The sequence below is a fragment of the Haliotis cracherodii genome, unplaced genomic scaffold (assembly GCF_022045235.1).
Source record: "Haliotis cracherodii isolate W230 unplaced genomic scaffold, xgHalCrac1.p SCAF_2, whole genome shotgun sequence".
NCBI classification, from domain to species: Eukaryota; Metazoa; Mollusca; class Gastropoda; order Lepetellida; family Haliotidae; genus Haliotis; species Haliotis cracherodii.
In genome coordinates this window covers 63,889,568-63,909,783 of record NW_027266275.1, presented here as the reverse complement: position 1 = coordinate 63,909,783, position 20,216 = coordinate 63,889,568, and the positions used below count along the sequence as shown (strand labels likewise).

General features: G+C 40.7%; 1 protein-coding gene across 1 annotated transcript in view; it reads right to left on the bottom strand.

Moving 5' to 3' along the window:
• Nucleotides 1-20,216, bottom strand: part of LOC139468346 (uncharacterized) — a 90,786-nt gene that overhangs the window by 3,589 nt on the left and 66,981 nt on the right. The window contains exons 11-21 of the mRNA XM_071250253.1: nt 18,969-19,165; nt 17,925-18,155; nt 16,300-16,738; nt 14,760-15,004; nt 13,359-13,592; nt 12,641-12,811; nt 6,523-6,677; nt 4,917-5,634; nt 3,474-3,594; nt 2,074-2,315; nt 1,368-1,545 (exon numbers count right to left, since the gene is read on the bottom strand). Coding sequence (XP_071106354.1) covers nt 1,368-1,545; nt 2,074-2,315; nt 3,474-3,594; nt 4,917-5,634; nt 6,523-6,677; nt 12,641-12,811; nt 13,359-13,592; nt 14,760-15,004; nt 16,300-16,738; nt 17,925-18,155; nt 18,969-19,165 — 2,931 coding nt within the window. The remainder of the gene's footprint in view (nt 1-1,367; nt 1,546-2,073; nt 2,316-3,473; nt 3,595-4,916; nt 5,635-6,522; nt 6,678-12,640; nt 12,812-13,358; nt 13,593-14,759; nt 15,005-16,299; nt 16,739-17,924; nt 18,156-18,968; nt 19,166-20,216) is intronic.

The following is a 20,216-nucleotide window of genomic DNA, read 5'->3' as shown; positions in this document are numbered from 1 at the left end:
AATTGTGTAGTGACACATTAGTGACGTTCCATAAACATTACATCATATCACACACACACACACACACACACACACACACACACACACACACACACACACACACACACACACACACACACACTGTACACTGTACACACACTGTACACTGAAACATTTATGCATGACAAAAGATAACTGGATATAACTATCCGAACTATACCACTCCTTGACTTAGATGACCCGATGCTGACCCTGCGATCGGCAAAGTCATGGCTTAACTTACCATGACGACACGGAACGACAATACGTTTAGGTAACTGAAGTAGGGTCCCCCCTCGACGCCATTATGCAGTTACGACACGATAATGATGATGGTGATGATGATGATGACGATAATGATGATTATAATAATAATGATTTTGTTGATGGTTCTGTACTGAACAGAAATGAGTGTCAACCAAGCGAAGTGTCATATCAAATCGGCCAAGACTCAGCTTTTCAAGGAGAGGCTATCTGAGGCACTTTTGCATCGAGTTTGTGTACAGTGTGTTGAGAGGATCAGCAACCCTGCAGATTCCTTCGCTTGGATGAGGCTTTGGCACAAACACAGTGTTTTAAGTGACATGTTGGAGTGGCTCGATCATTTTATTACCGTCTTCGCCATGCTTGTTGGTTTGACACAGACTTAATGGTACGACCAAGAATATGTAGAGGGCGTCATGGAAAATGATAAATACAAAGTTCTTTGAAAGAGGCCCGTATACAGCCACAGACATATCCACCCCAACAGACCTGATCTTGTCCTTTTTGATAAATCCAATGAAATCATTTATATCATTGAATTTTCTGTCCCTTTGGACACAAATGTGATTAACAAGATTCAGGGAAAACGAGGCAAATATGCGGACCTCGCTTTCGAAATGTCATCTTACATCCCAAGTACCAAGTTGTTCGACTCCCCATTGTTCTCGATGCCTTATGGTATGGTACCTCCTTATCTGATAACTGACATTGGAAGACTACCCGCGTTTGCTGCCAGGAATACAGCCCTTCTGATAATCTGGGTAATGCAGAAGTCTGCAGTGTTGGAGTGGAGTTCATGGTGGGTTTGACTGGGCAGTGCTTCCTGGGAGAAGTCCCATTCGCTGTCTGGGCTGCGTGCAGAGGGGGAAAGGGCCTTGAGCTGATGATGCGCCTAACCAGCCTGACCGTGTCGAGATCACCCAAACCCTCTTTGCTGCATTTTGGTTAATTGAATCTGTATATAAAAATAATATCCACTCAATCCCACTCAGTCAGCTGTTTGGTTAAATGTGATATTTCTCCCAATGTATGAGTTTAACTGTACTGCTTTCACTCCCTATTTTACACACATGGTAGCTACTTACTGTTTGCCTGTCTCACTTGGCGCAGTCGAGGTGCTCCTATCCGGAGGTTCGTCAGATCCGAAATCCTATATCGCATGTTCGGAGATAGTTTTGTTTTATTATTAAAATCCATCTGAGGGAAGAGATTGGGGATAACAGTTTTCTCGAGCCATTGGAAGTAATGCGCGGTTGTATTCACCTGTACAAAGACAAAAAGAACCTTATACGGAGCACGGGCATCGAAACATATTTTCGAAAAGTCTCACAGAGAAATATATATACTATATATAACATTCTTCACGCTTATTGGCAAATGAACTTTTGCCTATGGTTCAATTGTTTCAAATGTTTGCGAAGCGGTCCTTAGCATGTAAGGGCTTTGGCTTAACTGCTTTTCGATGACGTCATCCATTGTTCATAACGTCCCTTTTGATTTGATGTTCCAACAATAGTTTGACTGAGCTGATGACTCTCTGACTATATGATCCATGATCCAGTGTACAGATTATCTGGGCATAACTTTATTAGCGATAAATTAAAGAGACACTTTAACTGAAGCAAACTCAACTTAAGTCAATGATAGTATATTAAAGCGACCATTCATCAAAATGAATTTTGTTGGGATCATAAAGTTAAAGCAATTAAATGAGCATTAGTTAACGAGGTTTCACGGTATTGGATGCCAAATTTGATATGGTTAGATCTGCATCAGTGGAATTCAACATACACGTTCCAATGTAATAGCCGGTTTGAAGGGCTCTATGAAGGTGCTCTTGATGTTCTGATGGAGAAAGAATCCGTGGGGGTCTCTGTTGCTGTAGCTGATGCTGGCAAGAAGCCACAGGAAGAAACTGTTAGCGAGCAGTTCCTGAATCACCTTCCTGATCATGTTCCGCCGCCGACATTGCATCGTCGCACGTTGGAGTTCTTCTGGTGAGAAAGGACTTTCGTAGTCGAGCCGAGACCGATCTGTGCATGTGAATACATGCAGACCTTTACAATGTGTATAGGAACACGCACAACTTTAAGGACAACAACTTCTGGTTTATTGCATTTAGCGACGATGCGATGTTGATTCTTACACCATTATCAAGCTGGAGTAAGAACCTACATTGAAACGTCGCTCAATGCAATAAACTATAAAGCTATTTCTTACTCACTCACTCTGAATCATAATCTTGTTGGTTTACACAACATGTTGTTTTGATACAAGTCCTGGGCCCAAAAACAGGAAAGGTATTCTACATTTGTACAAAACAACAAAAGAAAATGAATAATTCAATTACTGTAAATGACTATGACCTGCATCTCCTGGGGTATGCTCCCACATGATGAGACCTTCTGATGCACCTGAACTACTGATAAGATTGATAAGCGATAGCTTCTTGTTTTACGTCGCACTCGACAATATGATAGCGGTCTGTATAAATTGACGTCATGAGCATCAATTTACGCATTTGGGGCAGCGACTTTGGCCCCTTGAAAGACTGTCCAGGGCCTCCTTCCACAAAGTGATCTTAGTTGATTGTAACTCATTGGGTACGCGATCTTATATTTTTGTTTGAACGACTACACTTCCACAAAGCAATCTTAAATAAGAGAGTTGTAAGTTAATATCCAAATGATCAGTTGCTCAGGAGCAACTTAGATCGCTAAATCTGATTTTAAATTGAACCAAACAACAAAGCCTTCTATAATGATGAAAATGGATCGTATATTAAATAACGGTTTTAAGATACCGCATCCGCCAGCTGGATACGCTTTATGAAGATGAACTACATGCGCGGTATCGTATGCCTCGCCACACCCTCATGAAACTGTTAGAAGCAATCTCTTCATCTATTACACCAGCAACCAAACATTCGCATGCGTCGTCTGCTAAACGAAGGGCACTCTAAGGGAAACAGCATATCAGGACTGAAGATTCAACTTAAGAACTTGTAAAGTTACAATCGCCTTAAGACTTGGAATGGGCATAAATATTAGCTAAGACGACTTTAAATCGACGTAACTCCCTGATATTGATTGTAGCTACGATTGCTTTGAGGAACGGGACCCAGATGCGCACCCACCCTTCATTAATACAGTAATATGTTCATGAAGGTACATTTGCAAGGAATACAGCACCTGTTCCATGCTGGCCCATCTCTCTGTTCATCCTGCCAATATGGTTGAGGTCAATCTGAGATGGTTTGCTTGCCTTCAGTGTCTTCAGCAACATGGCAAACATAATCGCCAGCACAAGAACCTACAAACGAAAGTGAAAACGAATATTCTACCATGAATTTGGAATTTACTCGATTCTGATTGGTCAATCAGAGGCTATTAAATCACAAAAAAAAACCTCTGATTTAAACAGCTGGCATCACCGCGGAAGCTAAAATTCATAGAATAGTACTATTTTCAGTCATTGTCGGTAGGCATATTTAAATAATTATGTCTACAATTACAGGTTACAAAATGCACAGATGCGGTTACTACAATATTCAAAGGATGTGTGGCAATACATTTCGTGCAGAAAAACACGACAGAAGTCAACAAAGGGAATGTATTTACGTTTTGGAGAGAACAGAGAGCTTGGAATTTTTGGCGCTTTTCTATATACGACTGTGACGTCATATCATTTGCGTCACAATGAGCGATATGACGTCATAATGGTGACGTGAGATGTAGAGCGAAAGCCTTGGAAAGCTTGCTTTGTTTTCTTTAGGGATGCCCACCTCATGTTAGCTTACCAAGTTGCCGTGCTTATATGCTTTCAAAGCCTGTCATATGTTCGATTGAAGTATAACGGTGTAAACAAACTGCCTGAGTATATACAGCGCCATATTTTGTTCGGTGATTCCGTAATTCAGATCGATAACCCACTCAAAACACTGAACTCAACCCATGCCGCTTCACTCAGTATATTTGCTGACACCAAAGAGTTCGCATTTTATTTAGTCATGGTAGAATGGAGATAAACATACTGTGTTTTCAATGTAGAGCTAGGTTACCTGTAGATTTAACCGCACTAAATTTAACATTTGAAACCTCACGCTGCGCGTTCGGTTCCAACTTCAATTTAGCGGGGTTAAATCTACAGGTAACCTAGCTCTACATTGAAAACACAGTATGTTTATCTCCTAATTCACACCCTATGTATTCTCAAAATGCTACATAATAATCCCGGCCAGTTGATCAGAGTGCACACCAACTATATTCTCGGCTTCCTGGGGTGTATGCACCCCACGCTGTCGTTTGGAGGTTTGGTCGTGACCAACTCATCCTCCCGGTTATCCATTCACTACTGGGATAAAATACGCGTAGGCATATTTCGAATAAAGTCGGATGCCTAAAGAGACAGCATATGTAGCATGTGTTTCGGTGCCAAGCAGACCCTGAGCCCCAGAAAACCTCAGGGTCAAGTTTGCCGAACACGGTCTCCAAATAGAGTTGTGCCCTGTGCGCTGTACGCATGACCTCAGGACCGCATCCTACCACGTTTACCCTACCATCTGGTATTGGTTGTGTCAAATAATACCTAATGGCACCTCATGCAGAGACAATGATTACCCTCAAACTTCTAACCTTCACAGGGTCCACAATGATGAGCGATTCGAAGAAAGACAGGATAAAGGTCATCAGCCATTCTTCTGAAATGTCCTTGCCCCACTCCATGCTGTACAACATTATGAAGAAAGCTGATAAGAAGACACAGATGAAAGCTAATACCCAGGAGATGTACACGCAAAAGTGAGGCAGGACACCATCTTGGTCATCAACGATGTCCCTGATGGCCATGATTTTTTCAATAGCCTTGGATTGTTTGTAGAAGTTGAAGTTCCGGAAGCAGTGGGGTATCCATAGTCTGGTTCCATCCTTTGTGGCCTTTTCGCTTAGTTTAGACTTTCTAAACAGGAGCATGATAAAGAAGACTGGGACAGCTACGATGAGGGTTGAAGCAAACGAGACGTATATCTGCCTCAGACTGAAACCGATTGGGCCAATTTTAAAATCCGACGTTTGGTGTCGTTTTACACTGTTTGTTTGAAAGAACATGGCGTTTGTGATCATGGTCAACATAAGCAAAGTGAAGCAGCATCCGACTCTCTGACCTCGACTGAAATGACTCTTAATTGGTCGGAGGAGGACAGACACCCACAGGTGGTCATCGGTCACATGGTGACGTGCGTGCTCGAAGAACATGGTCTTGAAAGTCTTCATGTTCTCTGTGGAGGATACTGGTATAGCCTTTTCTAGTACTCCTTCTTCTAGAGACAGCCATTGGTAGCAAAGGAAGTCCGCTCTGTTAAAGGATGCATATACATGTACTAGTAATTGATCACAGCTGATATGTATCATTGATAAAGCGTCTGTTTTATATTACTTTATTTGCATATCCACCGATCTGAAAATATGTGTGGAATAAATATATAACTTTGAGAATGCTTTGATTGAGATTAATCTGAATGTAAACTATTTAACATTACTAATCAATACATATCAATTGGTTAAAGATCATATGTCCCACAAGAAACAAGAGTGGCTTTGATGTAACGCCTCTTTGAACATTATTTCTGTTAAAAAGGTGTGTGATGTAAAACTAACATATCACCCAAATATGTATATTTTTCATGAAATATTTTCTTAACTTCCAGTAACCATATATACTTTAAGGAACCACTTATTGATAACAACGGGTTTTAGAGTATTATTTTTATGCCTCCCAAAGAAAACCAGCAGAAAGCTACCAAAATATGGAATGTGTACACACTTTAAATAGAAATGGCCGTACAAAACTGCTAGTAATGATAAGAACCCGGTACATTTTCAATGGAACCAAACCCAGTTACAATACGAGTACATCTGCATGATTTATTGTATTTGGTTACATTGAAAATGTGCCTGGTTCTTATAATTATGATGCTAACTTTGTGGTGTCTTTATTCGTAGTTTGTGTAACTACTTCTTTCAAAATGTGTACGTATTCCATAGTTTGGTAGTTCTCTGCTGGCTATCTATGGTTGGCCTGATATTCATTTTATTTCGACCACCGACCCAATGGTTTTGTGGGAAGCACGTTCGGAAGCCGAGTAATAAAACAACAATGCCGTTCAGATGTCATGCTCTACTGGCACCGTGTATGAAACCTTTTTCAACATTTTCTGATGACTCTAACAGTGATGGATCTTACTTGTAAGCTGTTTGGAGATCGGTGACCTCGATCCTGTTGAGGTACCAGGATGTTGAATCCCCCATTCTGTCATGCCACACCCGGAAGTATTGTAGTAAGCCAAGGCACTCAGGAACAGCCATCAGGAAGTGCATCGTGCTCCCAGTTTTCAGTTCCTGACGGCATACCACATTCAAATAACAACGGTTTACGGATAATGTTTCATATATAATTAATCTGTGACTTTGTTCAAGAAAACGCGAGAAGAAGACATATAAAAACGTCAATGCCAGAGAATAACCAGCCTCGATTATCACATGCTGGCCTGACCTAGATATGTTGTTCCCACCAGTACGCTCTTCTCAAGTGTAAAACTACTGAAATACATCCGTGTGAAATTTGGGGATATGAAGTAGGCATCTCAATGGACCCCATTTGTACACTCCTACTTGCTGATCTGTTTCTTTGTGTATAAGATTAAGAATTTCTTCTCTGCCTCAGGTTCCCTAACGAACAATGACATTCTAATTTTTTTTTTAAATCATGTCAAGTGAGGGAGTGAGTATGGTTTTACGCCGCTTTAAGCAATATTCCAACAATATCACGGCGGGGTACACCAGAAATAGGCTTCACACATTGTACCCATGTCGGGAATCGAACCCGGGTCTTCGGCGTTATATAATTACGAGCGGACGCTTTAACCACTAGGATACCCGCCCGCCCAAATCATGTCAAGATTCTTACAAATCGCTGCCTGAAAATTATGATGTTCTACTGTCCAACATAACATAGCACATACATAGTTGGTTGGTTGGTTTGTTGTTTTACGCAGAACTCAGCAATATACCAGCTATATGACGGCGGTCTGTAAATAATCGGATCTGGACCTGACAATCCGGTGATTGACATCATGAACATCGATCCACGCAATTGGTATCGATGACATGCATCAACCATGTCAGCGGGTCTGACAACCCAATCCCGTTAGTCGCCTTTTACGACAAGCTTTGGTTGCTGAAGACCTATTCTACCCCGGATCTTCACGGGTCTTTTTCTTGGAATGGCAAAAATAAAACAAGGGTATTTGGGTTACCTTAAGCTTCAGGAAAATCAATGATCTGATATGGTTCAATAATACTCAAATAACCAATTCTCTTCCACTGATTTACCTTGATCGAGAAATAAAAGATATCAGAGATATTCAGCCTCATATGTTTATTTTTTATCATTAGGCATTACACCTGATCCACGGATTTTCAGTTATCCATTCCTGTCATGTTTGCAACTTTCTTGCATTTTAGGCCAAAATGGAATCTGTTTTGGCGGATTCTGGTTATTGTTTGGCGTTGACGTGACTTATATAAACTGCAACTGATCGACGCTCTGTTCACTTTCACTTCTGAAATTGTATATAAATCGAAGTGGATATATTGCATTGTAAGGGAACTGGATATAAGTTTGTTGCAGTAAGTTCATGAGAGTGATGAAAGTGTAGAAATTTGTAAAATTATGATCCCAGCCGACTTAGGATGATCCCCAAATGTTTGACATCCAGTTTAGTTTGTGTGGCATAGCACTCTACTCTTGCAAAATGTGGGGTGCAACTCATACATGATCATATTCATTCAGGTCTATCAGTAGTGTAATATCTCTTGGGTTCATTTATAGCTAAAATAGATAGAATTGTCGTTAAACTGCCCGCATGTTATCAGAAATCAGCGGGCTACTGTAACTTGATGATGCCCTCATATTGCTTGACAACGGGCCATCACGCCCGTTGTTAGGTGACGTCATAGGGTGGGGATAGGCGATGTCACGTTCAATAGTGACGTCATCTGGTTTGTTCTATGGCGTTTCTATATTGGTCAGTGACATTTGTGCTGATTGCAGGAAATATTTCAAACCGATATTATTGTAAATTATTAACAAATTCCTTCCATTTTAGCTACAATAACGGTAACGCTCTTTTTCAGGGCATTATCATTTGCAGTCGGGCAGTTAATGGAAGACCTCGGGCTTCTGCAAATGATAATGTCAAGGAAAATATCGTTACCCTTACATTAACTACACACATAAACTCTGGATGTAGGCTAATTGAAAGACTTCTATTTCTTTAATGGTAATACAATGGACACCATACGAGAACTGAAGATTATCAAAAGCTTGGTGTTCATAACAATATGCAACAGGTAGTTCATCGAGAATCAAGATTAAAATACCTCTACCTTCTTACTCAGATTCACAATGAGGCATTATCAGTAGGCGAGTATCAGACAAAAACATTCAACATGACATATGATTGAATAAAAAGCAGATGTATAAATATCTTGTCTTACACAGGGATGGGACTGGTCCGCGACACAGGCAGATGTATAAATGTAGACCCCAGACTTTGTAATGGTGGAGTTTCTGACATTGTACTGCCCCAAAGTTCTGCTGGGATTTTAACATACAAACTGGATGACGAAGTACCACCTTCCGATATTCACACAAATGCTTCACACACGACAGCCGAACACACAGTGCTCTCATGCTTTCATCAAAAGAGGTGCGTTCCAACCGCTCCTCTTCAAACGCATACCAATGAAAACAATACCAACACAAGGCAAAGCACCAGCATCCATTTGAATGCGTGTCTTGGCACATTAGATCAGTAGTTACACTCTTTTCGACACCGCAGATCCTATGTTTTTATCCAAACAATTTTTTCTCAGGTTTCCCGCCACAGTATACGGGTCCATCGTGTCTAAGAATGGCATAAAATGGCTTCCAAACATTGTGGCAATAATGTTGCGAAAAGAGATTGATCTGGCTATAATCGCAGGTCCATTTACATCATCACCATTTCATGATATACTAGTTTCTACAATCGGACTAGTCAACAAATCAAAACAATGTACAAGGTCAGCAAACATTTCAGACTTATTTACATCTGTCGTATTCTGTGGGAGAGTCTGTAAACGACTACATATCACACGATGTGTCAACTGTCAAGTTCACTAGCTTTGCCCAGGTGCTAACCATGATACAAGGAACAGGCAACAGTGCAACATGGCAACCTTTGACATAAAGTCAAACATAATTTCCACTTTGACAAATATCTACCATTTGGCCGTTCGCGCAGCCAACTTAATTGCATCTTGTCAAAATCTTGTCAAATTGTTGTTCTAGCGACTCTCATCTTATTAATGTTATACAGTTGCTTTGCTAATCCTCTTGTGTAGTTCGAACCCCGGTTCGCCCCGATTATGTTTCTAGGTTTGTCAGCACCATACCCGAGCTCGTGGGTTTCACCGAAGTGGTAAACGTCTGAGACCTATATCACTTCGAGCTTTCCTCCCACATTAAGCTGACACGCCGTGATATAACTGGAATACTGTTAAAAGCGGTGTTAAACCAATATCACTCACTCACTCTTGTGTATTTGCTCAGATTTAATTAATCAGTTATCGTTGTCAGTGTTAATTGGGTTTTTGATCCTTTATATTGTCCCATATTGATAAAATTAGCTGATGGTAATAAAGCCGTGAACCTATTACCACGTTTTCATTAATCACAAAAAGAAACTGTGCACATAGGAAACCAAAATTTATATTGGAACTGCATGTGTACACAAATATAGATGTAAAAACAGTAATTAGTTAATTGTATTAAACCTACACGTTTGTGCACGTGTATCTCGATAAACTGCATTGAGTACATGAATGTCAAAAACTGCTGTCAGTTTGGGAGCTCAATTGTTTGATGTTTTATTGTTAAAATAATTGAGCCATGATTCACGACAGCATAGCTCATGCGGCTATTGGTCAGTAGGGGAATGGCTCGATTTCCATTGCCACCGAAACACCATTTCAGCACTGTTGAGACGTTATCACAACAATAAGGAAGTTGCGGATCGCCAATTTGCAGGACGTCCACGCATCACAACGTCAAGATAGACGGATGGATACGGTTGACCCATCTCCGGCACAGGTGACTGCAGTGGCCACTGCTCAGATCATTCCAGACTTCGTCGCATCCATCCCGAAATAGTCAGGTACCGCTTTCGTCATTTCAAGAATAAGACGACGTCGTCCCGCCATACGACCTATCCTAACCCAAGGTCATACCGTCAAATGGTCGTAGGGGACTGTTGTTTTTACAGACGAGGCCGGATTTAACATTTCCCATTGTGATGGACGTCAACGTGTCCACGAAGAGTTATGCTTAAGCCTGTGTCATGGGGAGGAATCACTTTGGGGTGGTTCCGTAGTGGGATGATGCACGTCAGGGAACCCCTTTAGTTGTAGTTGAGGGTAATTTGACAGGTGTGGGCTACAAGAATCAGATTCTCGGATCATTGTCAATTCTGTTTCTTCAAAATCAGGATAACGCCCGTCTTCACAAGACTAGGGTTGCTATTGATTTTCTTCAACAGCACAATGTTCAAGTGCTGCCTTGGCAAGCAAATTCACAGATACTCTCCCCAATAGAGCATGTGTGGGATGAAATTGTTTGACGTGTACGCCGTGTACCAGCCAGACAGATTACCTTCGTGGTTTGGCAGCAGAGTTGCAGTGAATATGCAAGACATTCCACAAGACATGTTGCCACGACAAACCTGGAGAGGGGCAGAAATGTGTGGCAAATCGAACACAAAAGAAAGACACTAAATAGGCGGATCGCTGGGGTGGTCCGGGTAGAAATGGGCTAAGGTGTAGCCACATCTTTGTTTGTTAAACTTTCCTTCTAAGGTAGTCTAACCATTATTCCTACACTATATAGAGGACACAAAAGATACAGCGAGAGTCATGAAGATTTTAGGCTCTTGTTTGAAATGCTCGAAGAAAGCTCGGTGATTGAATGAGACTGGCAAGGGGAGACAATAAGTGTGTTGTACTCCGATATGACTCATATGAAATAAACGTCTGTTGAAAAATATCATGATATTTCTTTGGTGTATACCTATTTGAGTGAGTGAATGAGTATGGTTTTACGCCGCTTTTAGCAATATTCCAGCAATATCACGGCGGGGGACAGCAGAAATGGGCTTCACACAATGTACCCATGTCGGAATCGAACGTTTTCGGCGTGACGAGCGAACGCTTTAACCACTAGGCTACCCGACCGCCCCGTATACCTATTTGAACCCACGGTGAAGTGTAAGTGGAAACGGCAAAAGCAGGAATCATTTCTAAGCATATTTTATGAAAGAGTTTGTGTGGAATATGAAGAACCTAGTATTTTATTGGGAAACTATTCTAATTTAAATGTAAATGTTAAATGATATTTACTGATCAGTTGCTGGTAATATGACAAGAGTAATGTTTGTATTCTGGAAGAAATACACACAATTTCAGAATGATGCAATTATTCATTTAACAAAAAAATATTTTTTTAGAATAAATCTAAAAAGAAAAAGAATGTTTATCAAAGACAACAGCAAGACAACTTGATATCCTGTCGGCATAATTCCTCAGAACTGTATCTAGTGATCGTATTAAGCCTGAAGATATTTTATATTGTTTGGTTATTTCAAGAATTTATGAAAAAAAATAATTAAGAAAATGCTGATAATAGTATTATCATGTGAGAAAATGTTGAAATGTACATTAAAATTATGCAACGATTTCTTACCAGACTATTTAATCATGTATTTCTGTCTGGTGAGTTCTCAATCGAATTTGTTTTAAGTATCTCATATCCACGAGAAAAGATCTAAATTTGACCAGGGATATCATTGACGAATCATTAATAAATATTTTGTGTAAAGTTAATACTAGTATTTTGAATAATAGATTGAAAACTTTGGCATTTTCTAAAAATAAGATCAGTGAAGAGCAAGCAGGATTTATCTTACAGAGTCTTGTACGGAAATATCTATTGGAAAAAGTTGAGCTCCATGTATTTGCAGTCTGTCCATTGAGCACTGACCTTAGATTAAGGTGTTTAAGGACGGGAACACCAAATTTTAAATATGTCATGCTATGCCTATTGTTGTTGAACAAAAGTAGTGTTCACTATGTTTAAAGGACATTACATCTGTTTAAACATGTAACATTTATGTAAACTCAACACTGCAACATAATACCATCCATGATGTGATTATTACTCAAGCTACATAATATCTGTGTAACGTTAGACTTTTTTCAAAACCAACCTTTCTTACGCCGTCTGAAAGTATTCTAACGCCCGTGTCATTGTCTTCACCAGCAATACAGAAATGTATGTCCGACTTTGTACCGGCCTCTCTGACCATCCCAGTGTGGACGGTAATGAGGTAGAAGTAGCTATCGCACTTGTGGTTGTCAGCCAACAATGTCACGCCCCACTGAAATATACACGAGGAACTATGCATATCTACACAAGTATATACAATAGATATAAAGGCAGTCAGGCCTTCCACTGTGTTTACTTGGAGTACTGATCTGCCGCCCTTACAATGTCACCCCCCACTGAAATATACACGAGGAACTATGCATATCTACACAAGTATATACAATAGATATAAAGGCAGTCAGGCCTTCCACTGTGTTTACTTGGAGTACTGATCTGCCGCCCTTAAAATGTTAGTTTTTATAGGCCGGTGACAAGAAAGATATCCGAAAATGTGGCGTCACTGACATTCTGCTATTAAACACTGTCTTGAATGTTGTATTTTATTCTTGAAAACAGAAATTGTTCAGAAAACTCTGGTGTTCAATAAAAGTTATTACGCTCTGATCAGGTCCAACTATTTGTTTCATTCATTGAGAGGCCCTTTTATGGTTTGTTACAGTTTGTTACAGTAACGACCGGTGAATCCTATCTCTGGCTAGGGAAATCCCACTGAACTATCCTGACCAAATCAACAACTGGGAGTATGTTACGTGTGTTACCTGGAGCACATCCTGCCCATCCATGTACCGTGCCCAGAACAGGAAGATCACGAAGAGCACGAAGCAGACAAGAACTGTACCCAGAACGGCACCTTGGCCATTGATGTCGAACTTGCTGAAGACAGTGTTAAAGTCGATGACGTTCGGGGCGAGGTGGAAGGAAACGGTGGTGATGAGCTCTTCCTTGTCACCGCACATACACATGGTCTTCTTGTTATCAGGGTCTCGTTTAACCTGTTGGATTGACACTGACAGTTAGTGAGTGAGTAGAGGGACACCGGAAATGGGCTTCACGTATTTTACCCATATCGGGATTCGTGACGAGCGCACGCTTTAACCACTAGGCTACCCGACCGCCCCACTAACAGTTAGTTGTATTCAAACTGACGCACTTTCATTATCCGCATCGCAGAGTCACTTTGTTCTCCATCATACGTTGCAGCTGACTAAAGGGAGAGCACCGTGGTTCAAAAGATAACTGAACATCAGACATTATATTTCGACCTCGTAACGTTTTAACACCTCGGGGCCTAACCATCATCTAATAACCAACAGTCGGCGCCCTGTCATATTCTGTTTCGATTCTATAATGGCCAGTAATGTCTAATATTTCATTAGCAGACTTTACATGTACTAACATAATACTTAAATATCCACAAACATTATCCGTTCAGCTGATTTAAGGAATGTTACAACCAGTAGCTCTTACTTTTAATACCCCTCATGTATATAGAATAACATGCAAGGTGAATAGAATAATTTTCTTAATATTAAAATGTACGAGACAAACGTCAGTCCATGAAGGGTGTATTAAAAATATGAACAAAACATCAATGAGAACGTAAACAGGCGGGAAATTAAACGTCGTGTACAATATATAATTATGTAACATTGAATTTATAAGCATAGTCGCAGAGCGTTAATCGCGCTCCCTACAAACATTCACTCACCCTCTCACTGAGGTGGAAATTATAGTTATGCGACTTCCGGAAACAGTAGCATTATGTAGCACGTGTAGCTTTTAAACAGTGAAGTACACCTTTCAGATTGCCAGAAACATCTCGATACGGATACCAGTTCCGGAAGATTGGAATCTACCCGCAGATCAACTGCCGCTGCCACAGACGGACATTGTTTTAAATCAATCGATATTGACCCCGTGTACAGTTAAGATAACTCTGCCACCGCACGTGCTGTTACGATGGTTCACGCAACAATGTATCTAACTATCAAACTGTATGTTGTTTATTAGATTATGGGCGGCGCCCTTGATCTCACCTCCAAGATGACTTGATATATATATTTTGCTATCTACACTCACTACCTATATGTTACGGCGGAGCACAAACACAGGCACAGCGACCTGATTCGTGCTTATATCTGTCATAAATCAGTACTAACTGTACACTCAGCAGCATCCCAGTCTGATCCCTTCCAGCTGAGGCAGGCTATATTCAGGATCCGGAGAGAGTATGGCGTGAGGAGGATCTTGGTATCATTGATGGCGTTTGTGACGCTTGTATCAATGATGGTGTTTGTGACGCTTGTATCATTGATGACGCTTGTATTATTGATGGTGTTTGTGACGCTTGTGTCATTGACGGCTGCCTCTCGCCTTTGCCGGCTAAGTTCTGGAAGCTCGGGTTCTTCAGAAAGAACAAAACAAAACAAGTACAAATTTAGCTTTTTGGAATGTAAAGTACATTGTGGAATAAACATTGGGAGATGTGTCTCGTCTTTAATTAAAGTGCGTGGCAAACAGGAAATTATAGCAGTTTTGTTTCGAATCGTTCAAACACTCTGCAGCCTTCTGATTAAAGTTTATAAATGTTGCTAACTTTATATATCTTTAACCAATATCTCCGTTTGTGGCACGTCTCTCACTGCCTGCCTTGAGCCAGACTGGAAACGTCATCGGGAAAGTCAAACACAGGAGCAATAGGGATCACCCATTGAGTGGAAACCCAAACCAGAATTACCACATTTTCTCGTGTGGTAAAATGTTATGCCCTGTTATTTCTGATTCTGTAAACCCATGATGCCATGTTGTGAAATGATGGTTCCTTTTGCCTATGTTTCAGATTACAGTTGTAAGTGCATTTGATTACATCATTTATTGGGTTTACTCATGAAGCAGCAGGTAATCCTACCAGTTAAATGATCAGTAAGCAATATATATTATATTAATTTACCAAATCAGAAAAAAATAAAACATTTGTAATCTATGTTCAGATATTTAATTAGCAAAATAAGACAAATGGTTTGGAGAGCCACAAATGTCAATGTTCCATACAAGCAGTGTTCCATTCCCCGTTCCTTCCTTCATACACAACATCACATATAAGTGCCATCTTGATCGAGAAACCATGTTAAATCTATTGCACAGTATCAGTATGTCAATCACAACAATCACATGTGAACCATCCTTGTGTCTGATATTGAACATTAGAAACAAGGGCATGCTATCGCCAAAAAGGTATTAATCCTGATTTCTAAGTGAAGGTGTTTTACTCTGGGTCAGACTCGGATGGTCACTATCTAAAGCAGAAATATTGGCACAGAACAATTTATCTTCATCTACCAAGGATGTGCAGTTACAGGCCGCAGTACATGGTTGCCCGTTGTCCACGCAGGAACATTCTGTTCCACATCCATCTGGTTGTTTCGTTTCAGAACACACATGTAAACATGCTCGGAATAGGCGTAAGAAATTTCAGTCCAAACGCCATCATTTTCTGGAATGTCATCATGGGTTTTCATTAACAATAGTGGTAAATCATCATTTCTGACCACATTACATTACTAGTGTTTGGTTATACTGGTGTTTCTAAAACTAAGCCACTATTAGAAGCTTGAAGTTTGAGAAATAGTAAGCACAGAGATTTATAAAGGGATGACTAGCACGGTTGGTAAAAATATGAGATAAATATCAAATTGATACCTTGACACAAGAAGGGTCTGATCCCGAGCCAGCATAGGCCTGTTTTCGTGCAGGATCCTGCCGGTGCACAATACTCGCGGTGGCTAGTTATGTTCTTGGCATGGTGATCATACACCGACATCGTCGGCCGCACACTTGCCCTGAGATATTCGTCATAACAAACCGAATCATTCATTGGAATGATACGAATGCAGACTTGTTCAGACACTGATCTGTAAGCAAACCGGTGGTATAGCATTTTTGCAGGATCATTGGGTGTAAACTTTGGTTCATCAAAATACTCAAAGGGCGGGTCTTCGGGATCATCCTGTGTGGTCACTGCCCCTCGGAGTCTCAGTTTCTTGCCATCCTTTCTGGTCATGCTAGCCACTGTCACTCGGTGTTCCACCAGCTTAGCATTCCCTCCTACAACGAAGGGGTTCTCCTTCAGGACTATCAACTGCAAATGTAATGTGAAATCGTAAATAAACGTGCAACATGCAACCCAGTAATAAAGACACTACCGTTGCATATCACATCGTCCAGATTTACAAATGTCAGGATTAAACGAACCATTCGTACTGCATACTGTTTGTATATCTTCATGTTCCCTATTTCAAAACGGCCGGTAGGGTAGTTTAGGAGTTAAGAGTTAGTTTGTAACGCCGAATGCCCGGGTTTGACTCCCTACATGGATACAATGTGAAAATCCTATTTCTGGCGTCCGCCGCCGTGAAAGTACTGGAATATTTCTTTAAACGGCGTTACACCACACTCACTCACTCACTCACTCACTCAACCATGTTCAACAACCCCATCTTCCTCTACTACAACTTTGATGGTGAAACTAGACATTGTGCATGTTCTTCTTCAACAGATGAGACTCGACATATATATCTACTTTTGTCCTGATTTGTAAAGGCTCCTGATTAACGGGATCCAGCGAAACGAGGTTTCACGGTACTTCGTGTATCAGAATGTAATAAATTCTTGCTGGATTTCTTAATCACACGAAGAGGGTGAAACATGTACGTTTCCCTAAGTCGTAAAAGTTGGTTTGGACGTCATTCTTTCAGTCACTCAAGTCACTTAAAAGAAATTAAAGAACACCTGATTCTTTCATATTACTATTCTTAATTTGCCACAGCATATCAAATACAGTAATATGAAAGATTCGGGTGTTCTTTAACTTCCGTCAAAAAATAGCCACACTATTCTCTATGATCAAATGCTCACTCGGTCATACATAGCCTCACAGTTCTCTGTGATCAAAGGCTCACTTGGTCATACATAGCCTCACAGTTCTCTGTGATCAAAGGCTCACTCGGTCATACATAGCCTCACAGCTCTCTGTGATCAAAGGCTCACTTGGTCATTCATAGCCTCACAGTTCTCTGTGATAAAAGGCTCACTTGGTCATTCATAGCCACACTGTTCTGTATGACCAAAGGCTCGCTTGGTAATTCATAGCCACACTGTTCTCTGTGAGCAAAGGCTCACTTGGTCATTCATAGCCACACTGTTCTCTATGATCAAAGGCTCACTAGGTCATATATAGCCACACTGTTCTCTATGACCAAAGGCTCACTAGGTCATACATCGCCTCACAGTTCTCTATGATTAAGGCTGCACTTTGTCTTACTTACATTGCTGTCTATGATTTCATCATTGTCTTCTGTTTCAACTGTGGCGACAGTCAAGGTAGACCCGTTGACGCCCTGAGGGTCGTTCTGAAGAACACTGGCCGTATTTTTCTTGACATATTGGATAAATGTATTCTGTTCCACTTGACTGGAGGAATTTTCGAACACCAATACACTGGCCATTTTTAACATATTACTTACAGCCTCCATGATGCTGTTGATATTCTCTTTTAACTAAAACAAAACAGATTAATTAGACATCCATTAACAATTACCTTCATGAACATATGGTAATAACAGTAACAGTCGCAATACAGTCACTACCTTTACTACCACCTTCCAGGAACGGCGGGTTCAACAATGTGTCCATGATATTTCACAGATCCGTGAAGCTCCTGGGTAGTATAGGTCTTCAGCATTGTCGTAAAAGGCGACTAACGGGATCGGGTGGTCAGGCTACCTGACTTGGTTGATGCATGCCATCCAAATTGCGTGGATCGATGCTCATGATGTCAATCACTGGGTTGTCGGGTCCAGACTCGATTATTTACATACCGCCGTCATATACCTGGAATATTGCTGAGTGCGACGTTAAACAACAAACAAACAAACACAGCAAACTATTCTGAATATATTTCAGAAGGATTTCAACCAGGATCACATAATTCGAAATTTCAAGTTTTGTTAAAAGGGTATGCACATGTATGTTAATGAAAGGAGGTACGACACACGAAGTCATAAGGTTTAGTGATGGTCTATGTACTGAATCACCAATCATGATTTGGTATTGACGATTGGTTATACCCCTAGTAGTTCGCACTGCAGTTCGGAATATACAGTTTGTCTTCCTTGATAACAATATCACCAATGCCATAGCATCGATAGCTCACATATATAGATAGGCCGTTAGGTGACACTTACCCACAGATACACAGTACGTCCTGCCTACATGAATAATTACGAAAGTCAAGATCTTCAGGGTAGTCTCGTGTCGTCAAATAAATATATGAAAAATGTGTCTGTATATACTAGATATGTCACACTTACAGTTTCGTTAGCCCGGTCTAGTTTCAGCTGCTTCTTGCGCTTCAGCAGATCCTTAAGATACTCTCTCTCAGCAGCATTCAATTCATCTGCCTCTGCACCTGCGTGTTCGCTGTCGTTATATGAGCTCTCAACCTCGACACCAGTGATGGCGTATTGTTTGTTGCAGTGGATGATGCTACTGAGCAACGACCCCACAGCTGTAATGAAACATACATACACGAAACCGTTACAAATGTTCAGATTGTTTTCTGTAATATATTGCATATCATTAGACATATTTGGTAGGGAGTAGCACAAGAAGTCGGGGAATTCACGGGTATTTTCATTTGCCCTTCCACAAAGAATTAACAGATATATTCCGGACAGAATTGTTCAACACACTTAAAGTTTTATTATTCAATCCCTGTGGACGACGACGACGGTTAAGTTCAAAGACATTGCAATTATTCAAAACTTCAATTTGTTCTTTATTTTCGTCAGGTTTTTTTATCGTACCATGACACTGTATAAGACTTGGTTAAAAGCAACTTGAGATGGTTAATTTCTTTGATAGGCATTCAGAAGACGGAGTACTAAGTACGGAGAAGCATTTATGGATGAACGACTTCTTTGTTACAATTAAGAGCGACGTTTCGGTGTAGGTTCTGACACCGTTATCAAGCAAGTTATCCTTACTAAGATGATTGTTGTCAGTTCTCAAATCCAAATACCTTTTGCGATTTACTCTAAAAGGCTAAAGCAATATCTCATTCAGGCAAGAAAACATCAGCAGCTGTTACCGGTACATATATGATTGTCAGAGCTCTGGTATGGTGCTGACAAACATGGAAACGTGATGAGGGCGAATATGGGATTTAAAACCCCGATCATAGGCGTCTATGGCATCTAAGGAACGAAACTCTGCATACCGATTAACGACTGGATCTGTCGTGCCATTGCATATATTTGGACGATAATCTCCCATGCAGGTATTACGAGTGAGAAACTTTTGAATCTATTCCCCTTCACAAGCATTTGGGGGGCGGACGGGGAGCCTAGTGGTTAAAGCGTTCGCTCGTCACGCCAAAGACCCGGGTTCGATTCCCGACATGGGTACAATGTATGAAGCCCATTTCTGGTGTCCCCCGTCGTGATATTGCTGAAATATTGCTAAAAGCGGTGTAAAACCATACTCACTCACTCACTCACAAGCATTTTGGTCTCATTTCAAACAATGGCGATCGATAGGCAAAATGTTCTTTCTCAATT